At 41.9% G+C, this 17,524-nt stretch overlaps 1 protein-coding gene across 2 annotated transcripts in view; it reads right to left on the reverse strand.

Moving 5' to 3' along the window:
• The window catches only part of SEMA3B (semaphorin 3B), a 49,351-nt gene that overhangs the window by 3,571 nt on the left and 28,256 nt on the right, over positions 1 to 17,524 (reverse strand). For both annotated transcript variants that reach the window (XM_039333649.1, XM_039333655.1), the window contains exons 5-17: positions 14,285 to 14,404; positions 14,070 to 14,163; positions 13,612 to 13,731; positions 11,328 to 11,473; positions 9,947 to 10,061; positions 8,811 to 8,880; positions 8,347 to 8,491; positions 7,165 to 7,384; positions 5,934 to 6,025; positions 3,380 to 3,421; positions 2,664 to 2,821; positions 2,451 to 2,506; positions 577 to 716 (exon numbers count right to left, since the gene is read on the reverse strand). In XM_039333649.1, coding sequence (XP_039189583.1) covers positions 577 to 716; positions 2,451 to 2,506; positions 2,664 to 2,821; positions 3,380 to 3,421; positions 5,934 to 6,025; positions 7,165 to 7,384; positions 8,347 to 8,491; positions 8,811 to 8,880; positions 9,947 to 10,061; positions 11,328 to 11,473; positions 13,612 to 13,731; positions 14,070 to 14,163; positions 14,285 to 14,404 — 1,518 coding nt within the window. The remainder of the gene's footprint in view (positions 1 to 576; positions 717 to 2,450; positions 2,507 to 2,663; positions 2,822 to 3,379; positions 3,422 to 5,933; positions 6,026 to 7,164; positions 7,385 to 8,346; positions 8,492 to 8,810; positions 8,881 to 9,946; positions 10,062 to 11,327; positions 11,474 to 13,611; positions 13,732 to 14,069; positions 14,164 to 14,284; positions 14,405 to 17,524) is intronic.

Genomic DNA, 17,524 nt, shown 5'->3' on the forward strand with positions numbered 1-17,524 from the left:
CACGAATGAAAGATTGAATAAATAAAATACACTATAACTTATACAAGAAGTCCTCGATTTACAACAGTTCATTTAGTAACCGTTCAAAGTTTCAACGGCACTGAAAAAAGTGACTTATGACCTCTTTTCACAGTTACGTCCTTTGCAGCAGCCCCACAATCATGTGATCAAAATTCAGATGCTTGGCAATTCGTTCATATTTATGATGGTTGCTGTGTCCCAAGGTCACGTGATCACCTTTTGTGACCTTCTGACAAGCAAAGTCAATTGGGAAGCCAGATTCATTTGACAACTGTGTTACTAACTTGTCAACTGCAGTGATTCACTTAACAGCTGAGGCAAGAAAGGTCACAAAATGGGGTCACTTAACAAATGTCTCACTTAACAACAGAAATTTTGGGCTCAATTGTGGTCGTACGTCAAGGACTACCTGTAGTGTTTTACAGAAAAAACCAATTATCCAAAAACAGCTAATGAGGACAGCCTTTATATTGCTTCAATTATAGCTGGTTGACGCTATCGGTATACTTTTAGCCATTAGTAGAAAAATGTGGGCACACAGCAATTAGGTTTTACCTCCTTCGGGGGGTCACTTCTAGACTTTTGATATGTCCACACAATCTTGGCCTGCAGTGATTTAGGCAGACATTCTAGAAAAGTGCTGCTGCCTTCCACGCCATAGATTTTCTTTTCTGGTACACTGGTTTTCTGAGGATCTGCACAAAATCAGAAAGGAATAACACAAGGAATAAAAATCAAATATGTCTATCAGTTAAACGATGAAGAACACATACACACATGGGGCCCAGTCTAAAAGCAAAGCCAACTACCGGGAAAGAAGCATCAGAGAACACAGTTGAAACTGATGAGAAAAGGGAATGGTTCCTTGAAGCATCTGAGAGGGCAGAATATGTGGGTCCAGAATCCACGGGAATTGTGAAGGAAAGAAACTGCTTCTGCTCAGACGGAATGACTAATATGGGCATTTAAATGACTGGAAAGGATGGATTCTGATGAGACATCCAATCAATCCTCTGCCATATTTTTCTTTTGTGTTGGGTTTTCCAAGAACAGGGAAGATACTGGATATCGGCAAGAAATAGGCAAGAATGGTCTAAGTAAAATTTGGGATTCTATCCTTGATTTCACACTTTATAGGACTGGTGGATGTATAATTTCCTACAATTCTCTTTGGATTGTTTACTTATTCCCCTCTCATTTTTTTAATGCGAAAGTTGGATTGTGTGTGGGTAGAGAGGCAAGACAGGAAAGAATAAAACAAAGAACTGTTCCAATTCATTAATTACAGATTGTGAGAGATTGGGAAGAGAAGCTGTTTGTGGACAAAAGGACATAGGTGGTTGAGGGGAACATCCTCAACCACCTATGTCCTTTGGTCCTTCCTCTTTCTATCAGATAGATGATGGCATAACTTCAGATTTTGGATGAGAGAGAGTCCCGTGGGGATTTGTTGTGCTGGAAATTCCTTTAAAGAATCCATTCAGTTCTATAACTCTAAGTGGCAGGATCATTTTAACTGACTCCCCATCCCTGCAGGAGGGCAGTTATGTTATTAGATTAGATCTAATCATTATTGTGGGATCCAATGGTAGACACAGGGCAGTCATAAAGGCTATGAAATTCTGGTCTGGAATTATAAAACAATCTCACTGAATAAGTATTGAAATTCCCAGGTTGCCTGTCAATGACTTAGCCATTGAAGGCGTTTGGCAGCAGAGCAGAAAGTGCACCAACAGTATCCCAAGTCTATTTTATTGAATTAACTCCAAGGTAAGATCCTTCTAACAGTTATTTTGGTGAGTGAGATAATATTCCTATTATATACCTACGATGCACAAGCAAAATCAATGGGGAAGCCAGATTTACTTAACAACCATGTTACTAATTTATCAGCTGTGGTGATTCATTTAACTGTGGCAAGACAGGTCATAAAATGGGGCAAAACTCACTTAACAAATGTTTCAACAACAGAAATTTGGGGCTCAGTTGTGGTCGAAGGACTACCTGTATTAAAGAAAGTGCAAATAAGATGTGTTGCACTAGAATTTATCACTGGCTAAAATATATTCATTGGAAGAATAGTACATAATTTACATATACATTTCTTGGGGGAGGGGAAATGAGTGCAGAAATAGCTGGGAAAAGGAAACAGTGGAATTAAATGTCCTCCTTGCTCACAGCTATAATGTAAGTACATCAAGAACTTTAGCACTCTTTTGATTCATGCATTGAAATTTGAATAGTCGTGCGTGGGTATATAACATGCTATGCTGAATCAAAGAGCCCGTCTATATTTTGGTTTAATGTGATACCTTGGCTCTCATAACATGTAAAGACAATTGGTTTCCCATAAGACATTGAGCAGAAAAGCCCCAAGCTTGTTTCGGCCCAGGCTCTTCAATTGGGTGAGCAGATTTAAGAGCACTCACATCTCGAGCACAAGATACTGGGATCTCCATTCCTCACATCCTGGCGTCGGAATCGCCTGTTGGGAAAGAGTAGGAAAAGATTTGCCAAGCATTCTTCTGGGGTTGGGACTGAAGCCTCAGATCTACATAACCACCATTCACATGGATTACATCCAGGAGCCACACAAATACTGTAGGGATTGGCCCCCAAGGTTACAGGATCCTTAGCTATACCGTTTGGTATTCTGCAGGTATCGAGTGCAGGTGGTGCCATCCCAGGCACAATAGGGGTCCCTCGCTAGGCAACATTCTGCACAAGCTTTGCCATACATCCCACAACGGTGCAAGGGCAGTTGCGAAATGGAAGTCCTGGATCCCAGGTACAGCTGTTGCTGTTGGGAGACAAAGCCACACAGTCTCCTTAGGGCCCACTAATATCTGGATGGAAAATAACCTTCTGCTTCTAACAAGTTACTATTTTGAGAAACAGTTTCTGAGACTTAATCTAGGCTGTCAGGCACTGCTCTAATGAATGTACTGTAATAAGTGAGAGGTGAATGGAGAATGGATATGATCAGAACCTTCTAAATCAAAACGAGGTATATAGCAGGTATCCATAACCTATGAAGATGGTAGGCAGTCAAAAAGAGATTAAGCAGAAAACTATTTTCCAAACATGAACATTTTAGTTCTTTTGTTCATGGACATCCCAAGGGAAAGATACTTGAATGCAATACAATGTCCCGAAAGATGATCATCATAAAAAAATACCGTAATAATCTCTTGGACAGGAGAAATGCATGCATATAATCACCCCTGTTCTGATCATCTTCTACTACCAGTTTCTCTCCCCACCTGCAATGATTTTAATTATTTATGAATCAATGCAGTTAAAGAGAAGTTTGCCCCCTGGTTTTCATAAGACAGCTTCCCAAAGTTTTTCTACATACCCGCTTGGATGAGATCTGCATGCTAGTAATAGGAGAGGAGTCCTGTCAATGAGAAACGGAAATAATTATGAGGGTACTGAAGTGCTGATAAAAAAGCCACATCCTTTCAAGAAGTTCTCCAGGTAACTGGTAGTAATGGGCAGAAGGAATAATCTTTAGGAACAACAGGAAGAGCCACAAGCAAGACAACAGTCAGATAAAAAAAAAATCTGAGTCCAGGCCAGATTGAAGATTGAGAAAGTTCTTAGGCAGGATTCTCCCTAGTTATCAGAGAGTTAGAGGGAAGGAGGGGATAAGCACATCCAGACTTGCAAGAGTCTGTTAGTGCAACCTTATAATAAAAGTAGTATTGTTCTATATGACTTTGGTTTCTGTGTCTAGTCTACTTTGAAAGGGTAACACAGCTTCCGGTGGGGCCTTGCACTATCACAGCCTGAAGCAGGAAAAGTGGCAGCACCTAAAATGGCTAGGACAGTGCCTGCACTTAACCCAGTCATCCCAATCTTGATCATTGTGGTTTTAGCGGTAACAGATGATCACGTCAACAGGTAGGGTTGTGCAGTGTTTTGGATTGCAGAAAAAAAATATTCTGCAGGAACAAAGATTGGAAGATAACATCCATCATGTCTTTTGCCAGGATTGCTTGGCTGCCCCATTGCAGCCTGGTCCTAGGAAAAGATCTTTTTGGTTTAAGGAGTTGCACACAGAGGCAAACATGAGTATTCCCAGGCACTCTGATTATGTGCCATCAAGTGTTTTGATTCCTAGCAGATAGATAGATAGCTTTTTTTGTAACAAAAAACACATACCATACAACCTGTAACACATATCATACAATCTGCCTTGCCTATCCTACAAAGTTCCATCCAAAAAAGGTGCCGGAATTCCGTTCTGGGCGTTCTATGACAAAAAAAAGCCCTGGATAGAAAGATAGATAGATAGATAGATAGATAGATAGATAGATAGATAGATAGATAGATAGATAGATAGATACAGTAGATAATAGATGATAGATAGATAGATGATAGATAGATATAGATAGATCACAGGTCGGCAACCTGCGGCTCCGGAGCCGCATGCGGCTCTTTGAGCCTTCCCCTGTGGCTCCCAGCCTCCTCTGCCTTTGCAGAGAGAGACAGAGACATAGAGAGGCAATTGCGCTTCCCTGCTTCTCTCTCTCTCTCTCTCTCTCTCTGTGTGTGTGTGTGTTTGTGTTTTTTTGTGTGTGTGTGTGTCTGTGCGTATGTGTAAAAGAGAATGCACTCACAGTGTTCTCAGAGGAGCTGAAAAGCTTACTGGGCGGAGCTCCCCCCTTTGCTGCATCTCTGCAGGAAGCAGGAAGGGCAGGAGAGAGCTAGCTAGCCTAGCTAGGCTGACTCAGGAATTCTGGGAGTTGAAGTCCATGAGTCATAAAAGAGACGAGGTTGCTTACCCCTGAGTTGTTGGACAACAGCTTGAAGCTTGCCAGGTGAGCAGCAGATAGGAGGGGGGGGAGAAAGAGAGAGAAAGAGAGAGAGGGAGGGAGGGAGAGAGAGAGAGAGAGAGGAAAGAGAGAGAGAAAGAAGGAGAGCGGGGGAAGAGGAGTGGCAGACCAAGGGCAGATAGAGAGGGAGGAGAGAGAGAGACAGAGAGAGACCCTTTTGACATCTAAAATGAAGATAACACTGCATATATCCTTTTTTACCTTTATTATGGGTGTGGGTGTGTTTGTGTGTTTGTGTATGTGTATGTATGTATACATATACACACACACACATACACACACACAAACACACATACACACAAACACACACACACCCATAATAAAGGTAAAAAAGGATATATGCAGTGTTATCTTCATTTTAGATATCAAAATGGTTTTGTGGCTCCCAGTGTTTTGTTTTTGGTGGGAAACGGGTCCAAGTGGCTCTTTAAGTGTTTTGGGTTGCCTACCCCTGAGATAGATGATAGATAGATAGATGATAGATAGATAGATAGATAGATAGATAGATAGATAGATAGATAGATAGATAGATAGATAGATAGATAGATAGATAGATAGATAGGCAGGCAGGCAGACAGACAGACACATTCTGAATCAACCTTCAAACCCAGTGCACTGCACAGTCCCATTAATTTAACCAAAGTCACCCTGGGGAATGCAGAGTCCTGACTCCCTTGCTCTAGGAAGTGCTTGATAACCAATGAGGCCTTGCATCAGGAGAGTCCTAGTAAGTGTAAACGGTATTCCTATGGTACAGCCAATTTAAGTTTAACAAATGAGGTGGTTTTAAATTAAATTTAAATTCTAGGAGGTTAAATGATTGGATCAACACTTTTGGTGTTCCCTCAACATATTAATATTTTTCATTGGTACTACCCTCTGAACTACAGACTAGCTAATGATAGTTTAGCTTCTCAGAGAATGTAAGCAGTTGGGTTAATTCCATCAACCATGGGAGAAGCATCTATGGTAATTGTATTATGTGAACAAAGTCTATAATTCAATATTGTTTTAAAAAGTAGCTATTCTTGCGCAAGGCCATACTAGCAGTCTTCAATTGTTCAAGCTCACCTTGAACACCTGAAGTTCCTCCAGCAGCAATTCTTCCATATTTTGCCAAGAATCCTTCGGCACAGAGACGACCTTCAAGACTGTGCCAATGTCTGCCAGGCAAAGGGAAAGTATAACCATTTTGCACAAAAAAGAGGTTATAGGCCAAACAGAAAATATGAAAGTTTCTGGCTGGACAAATCAATTTACATACAAAATGCAAACATATTGCTAGTTGTTCAGCATCAATGGAGTGCATCTGATTGGGAAAGCAACTTTAATATACTTGGTTATTATTTCCAAGGGCCTTGATTTCAATATCTATTGATTTTCTAAAGTCACAGCATCAAAGAACCAGTGAGAAGTTGGACCATCAGCCTGGGACGTGAATGATTATGATGCAGGAAGTCAGGAACGTTTGCAAATAAAAATGCTCTTGCAGCTATTAAGGGGTAAGTTTGATTAAGATTGCAATGTGGATAACGTATGTTTTTTTTTCTATGCTATAGTTTTCATCCCCAAAAATCTTTTCCAACTTCTTGCCGTCTACATGTATAGGACTTGAATTCATAGAGTTCCGAGTTAGTAAGGATTTGGTTCCAATCCTTATGACACCATGGAGACTGAACATCATTTTGTGCTTCATTTATACCAGAATAATGGGATGGTTACCTAAGTCTGAATGACAAGTAAATGTATGTTTCCTGGGGTCATGGTTATTTATGGCTGCTTTGGTCATATACATTTTCAAATTAATGTATTATTCATATGCAAATATATAACATTGAAAGAAAAATACAGTGGAAAAAGCAAAGGAACTGCAGGCGGTGGCTGAAGAAAAAGAAAAATCAAGCTTAAAATGAACTTTGGAGAGGGTGCTAGGAGCTGTGTTTCAAAAAAGGAAAGTGAAGCAGATGAGGTCAGGAGAAAACCCCCACACAATATACGATGTTACTTAAACAACATTCGATTCATTAAAACAACTAACAGATATTCTATGCATGAATTTAAGGACGTCTTTCTTCTAACATATTAAAATTACAATTTAAAGGCAACTACGAATCTCTGCTCTATATTTGATTCTGCTACAATAAATAAGCTTCCTCAAAGCTATGAGACAAATCAGAAAAAGGACACCAACATATTACCTTGGAGCAAGGGACATCCTCTTGCATGCAGTTTTGGGAAGCAACTAAAAACTTGGCCTGCATCTCTATACTTACTCATCAGAATAGGAGGGAAGCAGGCATACCTGTGCCAATGAAGAGGACATCATAATGTCCATCGGCAGCTGCCACTCGGTCTACTGCAATGCGAGTGAAGATGTAGTCCACGTTGGTTTGCAGGAAGACAGGCCTTTGGCCATGGGGCAGTACTGGATTATACATTAATGGATGGTTACGAGCAAACTGGATCACATCATCAGGGTAATCCTTGGTGGAACTAAAGGTGCCAAAGGTTTTGCTGGGACACTAGAAATTCAGAGAGAAGGAAAGCAAAGAGAGGCAACGTCCCAAACATTGAAAAACGGTCTACTCATAAACGTTTCCTACCACAGCCCTCCATTTTTCCCACTTGGCTTTCATTCTATAATTTGCTTTCCTTCTATTTCAATCAAATCCCATAATCATTTTCCATTCCATGCAACTCAACTGCTGCCCCTCCCTTCTGATCTCTTGCTTCACTGTTTGCCAAACCCCAAGTTTGGCAAAAGAACCTAGAACCGTGGTGGTGGAGCCGTCTCTGGTGGCACGCGAGCCATTGCTTGGCCGAGCTGCTCCCTCCTATGTGTAGCTTTCCGCAGAGTGCACATGCATAGTTCTCTGCACTTGCGCAGTCTGGGAATAGGCAAGAGGTTATAAAGGGAGCAACTTTTGGCGGAAGCAGGCACGGAAAGTGAGGCAGCAGCCCTATGTGCGTCCCCATGCACGAGTATGCCCCTGCCCTGCCAGGCAAGTGGAGCCGCGGCATCTTCGGCAGAAGAGCGCAGGCGGGCAGCGGAAGGCACAAGGAGCCCCAGCGCAGCCCCTTCTCCCTCCCTCAGAAGAGCTGTGGGGCTCAGGAGCCTCCCCCCATGTCCCCCCACCGGCTGAGCAAGATGCCCTCCTACCCACTGCCCCACCCGCCAGAGCAACATCAAGTTGGCCATGGCCATCATGGCCACACCCACCCAGTCTACCATTTCCACCACAGCCACGCCCACCCAGCACCCGGCAATACATAAGTGGGATTTAGGTTGCAGTTTGGGCACTCAGTCTCTAAAAGGTTCACCATCACTGGCCTAGAACATAAGCAAAATTCTTATGTCCTCTCCTTCCTGGGTATGAGTCAGATATCACTCAATAATCATCCCAAGCTCTAGACTCTAGAGAGTTTTCTTGGGTAGAAACGCTTTTTTTTTCATATTTCAAGATCTCAAATCCAATGTACTTACCGTTCCTGGTCGGGGATAAGGGACCCGCCCTTGATAGGAAACCCACTGATAGTTAGGCCCCTCCTTGTGAGCAAAAGGACCAAGGAAAGCTCTGCGGATGTCATTCATGTGATACACGCAGACAGCAGAACCTTTGAAAACTGTGCTGTAACACCAGAAAAAAAAGGAACATTACAGGAAGGGTAAAGAAATGAAACCCGGAAGGAATGCGTATCCCACTGTCATCTAGTAATGTGAATTACAGATCCTGCCTGACATCTGCTCAAAAGGCACTGGGTAGCATATTTCCCTGTTTAACAATATTGTCAGGTGAGTGGGGTGGAGAAGAAAGTTTAAAAAGCAATGGAAGATTATAAAAGTTATTATATTATTATTTGTCTTTGGTTGACGTGGCTACAAGAAGTGGATACAAGAAGCCTGAACTCTGCCCATTGTTGATGGAACAAAGACTATTTTCTTTTTACCTGGAAGTGGTGAAAACTGCGTACAACAATGGGTTACGCTTATCCCTGGTTGGCAACAAGAAGACATCACCTGAGTTCAACAAGAAGGGAAGAAATCATCAGCCTGCAGCTTGACACCTGATGAATGACAAACCACTTCTATCCAAAGGAGAGAAAAACTTTCTTTCAACCCAGACATCAAAACATTCACCAAGGAAGGGATAAATCAAGCCCCCATTCCTGTACATCTTGCTACTAGAACATCCTAAACTGGTCTTTGGCAGCCTAGGGATTACTGCATTTATTTGGAAAAAAAATTTCCACAATCCCCAGCATCACAGCCTAATTTCATGTTGGCCAGGGAAAATGGGATAATATAGTCCAACTATCTGAAGAGCTCCAAGTTGCAGAAGGCTGGACTAAATCCATTTTTAAAAATAGAAGTTGCCAAAAATCAACTCTGTGAGAAGACAAGAATACCAGATGGTAATATCTGAAAAGTGAAATTATGTGGTTTCACTATTGTAATTCTGAGGATATGGAGCTCAGAATGTTATATTATATTAATATTCGGAAAAGCCAGATTGCAAATGGACATTTTTCAAGGGAAGTGGGTTGTTTTATTAAACTCTGGGAGAAAACTTTTCTGCATTTCAAAATATAATTGTTAACTTGTAAAGAACATTTCTTTTAGTTCTGAAATGGTAATTGGAACTATAATAATGCTAATGGTAATAAGTTAAGGAAGCCAAATCATTTACTGGAAGTTTTCTTACCGTTATCATTATTACAATTCCAATTATGTTAGCCCTTCCAAACTAAAAAGAAAAAAGAAAAAATGTACAATCATGCATACAGTATATTTCTGTACTACAAACTATATAGTCAGACGTGAGAGGAGAGACAGTCACCACCAAGGAAGGACAACCTGAACTCAGCTTTTTTAACTGAGATAAGACCTATTCTAAGATCAAGAATACTAAAAATAAAGAAACATAAAAATAAATTAAATGGCAGCAGAAAAGAGAAGGAAAAGCACTTAAGAGTGTGAGATAGATACATTATTCCTTCTGTCAGCTTCATGCCAACCTCATTTCTACTGCTTGATAATTTGACAACATTTTCCTCATTTAGAACCATTTCAACCCTGAACTCACGAAGGTGGTCAAAATGCGTGTCACTCCCATCACTGCCCGGTACCGCACACACCAGCCGGGCCTTCAGGAATGTTGTCCATTTGTTCACCAGGCTTCTCTGCCCACCCATATCATTCTAAAGGGAGAAGAAGAGACCTATCAAAAAAGCTGGTTGGAGAGCTGGCTGCAAAAGTTAACAGAGTTAGCAGAGATGGCTAAACTGATTAAAGAAAAAAACACAGTTGCTTTTGTTTCCACTTGGAAACCGTTTCTGGACTTTGTGCTTGAGGTAGAAAAAAAATAAACTTTGATTTTGAGTTTTACTGATTAGAAAATAATTTCTCAACCTTGACAATTTTAAGACATGTGGACTTCAACTCCCAGAATTCCACAGCCAGCATTGCTGGCTGTGGAATTCTGGGAGTTGAAGTCCACATGCCTTAAAATTGTCAAGGTTGAGAAACACTGGCATTAGATAGTTTGTTATGTAAAAGTAAAAAGTTGAGGTTTGATGCTATTATCTTATTCTACTGCACCAAAGGGAGTCGGAAGTCAATGCCTTTTCTTTCTTTTCCCCTTTTTCTACACTTTTCCCTTCCCTTTTCCCTCCCCTGTCTTTCCTATTATTTTCTTTCATATTTCTGTATTTTATGTTACAAACTAATAAAAAAGACAAAAATAAAAAAGCTGCTTGGAGAGCACAGAGAATTATGCACATCGAGGCCAGCTGATTCGGGGATCCCCAAGGAGCTCCAAATTTTTAATGCAAAGGGGCTCAGTTGGACATAGAACCTAATGCACACCTAACAATGGGCGTGAGAGGTTGTCCCAAAGGTGCCTTTATCCCAAAGGCAACTGGGCTTTCTTGTTGTTGTTTTTTCCTTAGAGAACAGTTCACTTCTCTTCGATGAGAGGCAAAATGTTTTCTGAGAAAAAAAAAAAAAACTCCCAAGAAAGTCCAGTTGCCTTTTGGAAAAAAAGCACCTTTGGGACAACCATGACCTGGGTGATTGAGAATTTCCACGGACATTGGTGAGAGGTTGATTTTTACTGCTTTCAAAGCATTGCTGTGCTGGAATCCTTTTTAACCAGGGGTCTTCAAACTTGACCCTTTTATGACTTGTGGACTTCAACTCCCAGAATTTCTCAGCCAGTGTGCCTGGCTGAGGAATTCTGGGAGTTGAAGTCCACAAGTCATAAAAGAGCCAAGTTTGAAGACCCCTGTTTTTAACCCTTCAACAGCCAGTTGTTGCTGTAGAGTCCCTTGGAAACATCTGCTCCAGGGCAGGGATCCTCACCCTTCCAATAAAGCCAGAGCCATCTATCTTCACCAGACTTTGTCTAACTCCCAAGCCTCCTGACCATCCTCATCTTGAGACTGGAGCCCATACAGCAATCTTACCCGGCAAATTTGCCCAATGCGTGCAAATGTCTGTTTGCCCAGGCCTTGGGATCCTTCCACTGCTGTTTCCCGGAAGAAAAAGAAGATCTTATCATCATCAGGGTTCTCACTCTCTGGGATCCAGAAGACATCAATGAACTTGGGTTCTTGAGTCAAAGAAATGGAAGAGAACGTTAATACAGGACAAAGCAACACAGGACATTCTTTTCAGGCTTGCAAAAGGTTGCCTTGGAGAGAGGGTAGCAAAGCAAGGTTAGAGACAGGCAATGTTGCAGGGATAACCTGCTTCCTGGATTCTGGTTTTCCTTCTACTTAAGATGAAATCTCAGCCATGAGATATTTTCCTGTGACATCTATGTCAAAGCTCCTTTTAGGGACAGATTAAGCAGGACATGGGAGATCATCCTTCTCAAAAATCAGAAGACATGATGTCTCCTTCAAGTTAAGCTAACTTTATGGATATGCCTATGTGGCTTTTATTGCAAGAATATGAAAGTGGCTTGTCCACTCCCTTTTTCTGGTTGGTTTCTTTTAGAGCCTGAGGATTCCCTAGCAGTCATCATTCAGGTATGAATCAGATCTGACTCTCCTTCACTTTCAAGATCAACCAAAGTCAGCTAGATCCTGGAACTAAATCTGAAGGCATTTGCACACAAACTTCATTCTGAGGCTGCAGGCCTTCCTCATATAGGTAAGAGAATTTCATGGGACTGTGATTTTGGACTGTCCACAGCTGTGGTTAAAAAATAAAGAGTCAATATTAAGGCTATGGCAGTGTGACTGAAGATCCACCTGTTTATTATATGCTGCACATAAAAAAACAGATTGCACTTTAATTGCACTGTCACAGCCAACTTCTTTTTTTGACCAAATCCTGAGGACATTCCCTGCTTGTTTTTATCATTAAATTCAGTTATTCTCTGTTGTCCTTGAAAAAAAAGTGAGAAGAAAGACAACTAGTTGGTTTAAGACATTTAGAAGAGAGGAAGTTCACAGGATTGCCTTCCCCAATAATTTTCTTTCGATGTGTTGGGATTTATAATCCCAGTTTTCCAGCCAGTGCAATCATCCAGATTGTTACTTCCATAAATTTGAAAACAACAGTGTAGAACTGCTTTAATGAATCGAATCAAACAAAACAGAAAACACACATCCTGCAGAGCATTCCAATGTTTTCCCTTCCACTTTCTCTTCCTGAAATCTCAGGTCATAACAGTGACAAGCTTTGATCACTAGATGGCAGCTTCCATTCATAAGTCACTAAACAACAAGTGAGCAACTTGACTTGCCACAAGACAGACCAGAATTGTAAGATATATGTAAGATAGCCTTTACTGTCTTTTTTTACTGTGAGCACAATGGCATACATTAAAAATGAAATTCTGTTGCCTGCTCTGAAAAGTGTACACATACATATCACAAATACTGCATCCAGTTTTGGTCACCACGATGTAAAAAAGATGTTGAGACTCTAGAAAGAGAACAGAGAAGAGTAACAAAGATGATTAGGGAACTGGAGGCTAAAGCATATAAGGAAAGGCTGCTGGAATTGGGTATGTCTAGTTTAATGAAGAGAAGGACGAGGGGGGACATGACAGCAATGTTCCAATATCTCAGGGGCTGCCCTAAAGAAGAGGGAGTCAAGCTATTCTCCAAGCGCCTGAAGGCAGGACAAGAAGCAACGGATGGAAACCAATCAAGGAGAGAAGCAACCTAGAACTAAGGAGAAACTTTCTGACAGTTAGAACAATTAACCGGTGGAACAACCTGCCTCCAGAAGTGGTGAATGCTCCAACACTGGAAGTTTTTAAGAAGAGACTGGGCAGCCATTTTTTGAAATGGTATAGGGTTTCCTGCCTGAGCAGGGGGTTGGACTAGATGACCTCCAAGGTCCCTTCCAACTTTATTATTATTATTATTATTATTATTATTATTATTATTATACAAATATGCTATATCCAACATATGTATCTACCTAAACACTTACATATAACTATTAATCAGTGTCCATTTTGAATACATAGCGGAAAGAGGAAGCTTGAGAATTCAGAAGGTTAATACTGTATGGAACAAAACTGTGACAGAATCCGGATGTTTTGCTTCAGATACCACAAAGCCCACCTCCCAGAAGGTAACAAGGAAAACAGGTTGTGAAGTAATAATGAATTCTGGATTCTCTGAGACTTTAAAGGGCATTGTTTCTTTCAACCTCTGTTTGTCTCCCTTTCTAAGACTGACTCACTTCCTGCACTATAGGTCCCCTTCTCACAAACCCTCCACTGACCATTGAGCCATCGGGAATCATGCTGCTCAGTGCGGACAGAAGGCCTCGATCCCAGGCTGCGGAAGATGGTGAAGTCTCGGCCCATCAGATCAGTAGCCACACCAGAATAAAGCTCTTCACCTGCCCAGTGCAAAAGGAGAGAAGTTTCAAAAGCTTTCAGGCTTCCAAATCTCCATTGACATCTCAGAGAATGTTCCACATTTTCTTTGTGTGGCCCCTGGGAAAGATCCCAAGGTATCAGTTGAGGAGGGGGCACTGCGTTAAGGCGAATGAACTATCATCCCAGCAGCTGCATCTTTAGTGTAAAGTGTCAGCTGATCCCATCTGTTCCCAGGGCAGATGGAGGAAGGAAAGATAGGGGTTTCAAAGGATCCCACATGAGATCTTACATGGGTCTTGTTTTCTTGTCTCACCTTTATTTGGGGGCTAGGTCATTGTTTGGGGGCCTTTCCTGTTACCTGCAAGAACTGAGGCAGCTGTGTGATTTGGATCATAGGGACTTTTGCCTTTGCCATCCTCCAGGCTCTCGAAGCCGAGTTTGAAGACAGAGTCCTAGAGAAAGGAGCAAACATGTCCATCAAGAGAAGCGTGGAGCTCCTGTGATTCTTTTGCTTACGTTCGTCTTTACCCCCCAGACACATGTACACTTTATGAACCTTTGTGCATCACTCACCTCCACACGTTGGCCCACTTCTACAAAGCCACAGATGGGGTGAAAAGCCCCAGTGCCACAGGAGTACAGGTGCGTGCGGTTGTAGAGATGTAGGATCTTAACAAAATTCATACACTCAGCCTGAAAAGCAAGAGTGGATTCTGTAACTGAGCAAGCCTAATAAACGACTCCAAGTAGAAAACAAACGGCTGAAAGAGAAGGAAGGAGAGTAGCTGGAAAGCAGTGGTCAAGTAACAGGAAAGCTTGCAGAAAGCAGAGAGCATTTCTCCAACTTCCCATCAAATGCTTTTTTTCAGGTGCCAAAAAGAGCAACTTCCAGAGCTGACAAAAAACTGGGAATGGAGAAAAAAGAGTCCAGAGCAAGACATGAAGCACAGTTTGTTGGCATTTGCTGTCTCGGTGCATTCCTTAATTATGGAACCCTCCCCTGACGTTGATGGAATGCCAGCACATGTGGGAGCCTTCCTTCACTTTCGTTTACATCAAATGAGATGGAATAGTGGTGCTGTGAGGCCCATGACTCATTGGGATGACAGCACATCTTGCTGCCTGTTTTTCCCAGCAGAGGGCACTATAGGGAGAGCAGCAGTTCTGCAGCAAAAACTTGAGGCAACACTCAGAAAGTCAAAGAGATTTGGGGATTGACGGGGTGGGGGTGGGAGATTTCGTGCCTGCCACCAGCAGATACAGAGAACTCTGCTCAACTGCCACACGGTCTACTTCCTTCTCCCCCAGGCTCTGTCAGGAGGTAAACATTTGTCTGATTTAGTGTTAAGCAGGATTTACTCATTAAAAAGTGTCAGGTTATTTAAATGTCTGGAATAACTCAGGCAGAAGGGCAACCTTTCCTTCTCAAGAAATGGGCCATAAATAGAAGTGGTGGTGGTGGTGGGGAATGATAAGTGTACAGTGAGGAAAGGAGAAGATATCCAGGGCCTCATCCAGCACCACTAGGCACTCAAGAACCTGCCTTACAGCAGAGTTTTTCAACCTTGACAACTTTAAGATGTGTGGACTTCAAATCCCAGAATTCCCCAGCCAGCATGCTGGCTGGAGAATTCTGGGAGCTGCAATCCACACATCTTAAAAAGTTGCCAAGGTTGAGAAATGCTGTCTTACAGAATAGTTCTTGAAAGGTAACAAAGAACAAGCCTATTGAAGCCACCAAGGCTGAAGAGAGCTGAATGAAACAGGCCAAAAGGAGCCACTTCACATGCAGCCATTAGTCAGTTGCAAAGCAAACAAGTGCAATGGCAAGGATTTGCAAGCAAAGATGAAAGGAAGGGGGGGCAGGGGGAGGGGAAAAGAGGAGTCCCCATAATGTCAACACAATGCTCAGGAGGGGATCGAAGTGGGGGCAGAGTTCATGCTAAAGCCCTACCACTGGCTCAGTAGTTCAGCTTTTGAAACAGACAAACCTTAAAACCAGAAAAAAATGTATTAAGAGAGTGCGTATAAACAGGCTGTGTTTATGACTATATTTCATTTTCTTCGGTTTCTAGTGTTTCCCTTCTAACTTCATGTGTCTTCCTCTTTCACACATAAAGGGCCTCCCAATACCCATCAATAATCTGAATAAAAAATGTTCCATCCCCCCCACCATATCTGTTTTACAACATTATAAGGAATACCTGCCATAAAAGAAATAATTCGAAACTATTAACAAGGGTCTAGAACAGTGTTCTCAACCTTGACAATTTTAAGGCATGTGGACTTCAACTCCCAGAATTCCACAGCCAGCAATGCTGGCTGTGGAATTCTGGGAGTTGAAGTCCACATGCCTTAAAATTGTCAAGGTTGAGAAACACTGGTCTAGAACAAGTTGCCATGCCAACTCACTGTCGGACAATTCACCATGACCAACTCGCTGTGGGACAACTCTTTGTAAGACAAAAGTTACACTAATATCAAAGAAATGATGAAAAAGAATCATTATAGAAAGGATGCGAAAGAAAGGACAAAATGAAATGTGAATGGTAAAAATTAAAATAATGTTTAATTTATTTTAAATAATTAAATAGAACTGTTAAATTGTCCACAGTGAATTGTCCCATGGTGAGTTGGCCATAGCGAGTTGCCCGGCAGCGAGTTCGCTGTGTCTGGTTGGCTATGGCGAGTTGGCGTTGGCAAGTTGTCTCATTCCCATTAGTAAGGTATCACTAGTAAAAGAAGTCATCTGCACTAAGTTATTCTGTAAAAGACAGAAAGGAAGTCTCCCAACAGAAAGACAGAACAATATCCAGGATCATTGCAATGATCATTGCTAGTAGTGGAGAAACTAATTAGAAGTGGGGAAACTAACATATCTGTGTCTGTGTCTCTGTGTCTGTCTCTGTCTCTCTCTCACTCTCTGTGCGTGTGTGTCTTTGAATCAACATGGCCTCCTACCATCTGCCTGGACAAGTTCCTGCAGTTCTGTTGGCTGTTTTCTAGGGCTGAGAGAGAGTGATTGGCCAAGGCCACTCAGCTGAGCTTTATGCCTAAAGCAGAACTAGAACTCATGGTCTCTTAGTTTCTAGCTTGGTGTCTTAACCACTACACCAAACTGGTTCCTATCTATAGCTACATCTAAAGTTCCAGCAACTAAAAAAGAACAGGAGAAAGAGTAAATGCTAGAAAAGGGAAAAGAATGTTTCTTGTGAAAACATTGTCAGTTTTCATGAAAGGATTTGAGTGCAGTTGCATTTAAGTCTACGATAACTGAGACCCCTTAGTTCTTCTTCATTCCTTCTTCTTCCCTTCTATAGAACCCCAGTAACCTACAATTGCAATCTCAGTCCAAGGCCCCTATGTGCCATTTTGCATTTATGTTTTTCAGCAGGCAAGATATCCCCCTCTAGAAAAAATCTTGGATCTTCTTTTTGAGCCTTCTCTTTGAGGTTAAAGTTACTGACTTGAGAGCTAGCAGCCAAGGGAAACCATAAGCCAAGAACAAAAACTATGCTCAATGGACAGAAAACAGTTGGCCTCCCATGCCTAGCTGCTGGTAATAGGAAAGGGAAATGAGTCAGATGCCATGGTGACAGATCATTGCATTAGGCACGGGCCAGATGTTCCGGTCTTGCTGTCTCATCAGCTCTCTCAAAGCCTGGACATGCACCAGCGAATTTCTGAGGAATTTTCCTCCTGGCCATAATACACCACTGATATATCATTCATATGACAATGTGGCAAATGGCCCTCAAGGCAAACAGCAGGTAGAGCAGGGCTGGGAAGCGTATTTCCTTTATGCTACGGAAA

This window comes from Crotalus tigris, unplaced genomic scaffold, assembly GCF_016545835.1.
Source record: "Crotalus tigris isolate CLP2741 ecotype Arizona unplaced genomic scaffold, ASM1654583v1 scf7180000017625.6296891, whole genome shotgun sequence".
In the NCBI taxonomy this organism is placed as follows: domain Eukaryota; kingdom Metazoa; phylum Chordata; class Lepidosauria; order Squamata; family Viperidae; genus Crotalus; species Crotalus tigris.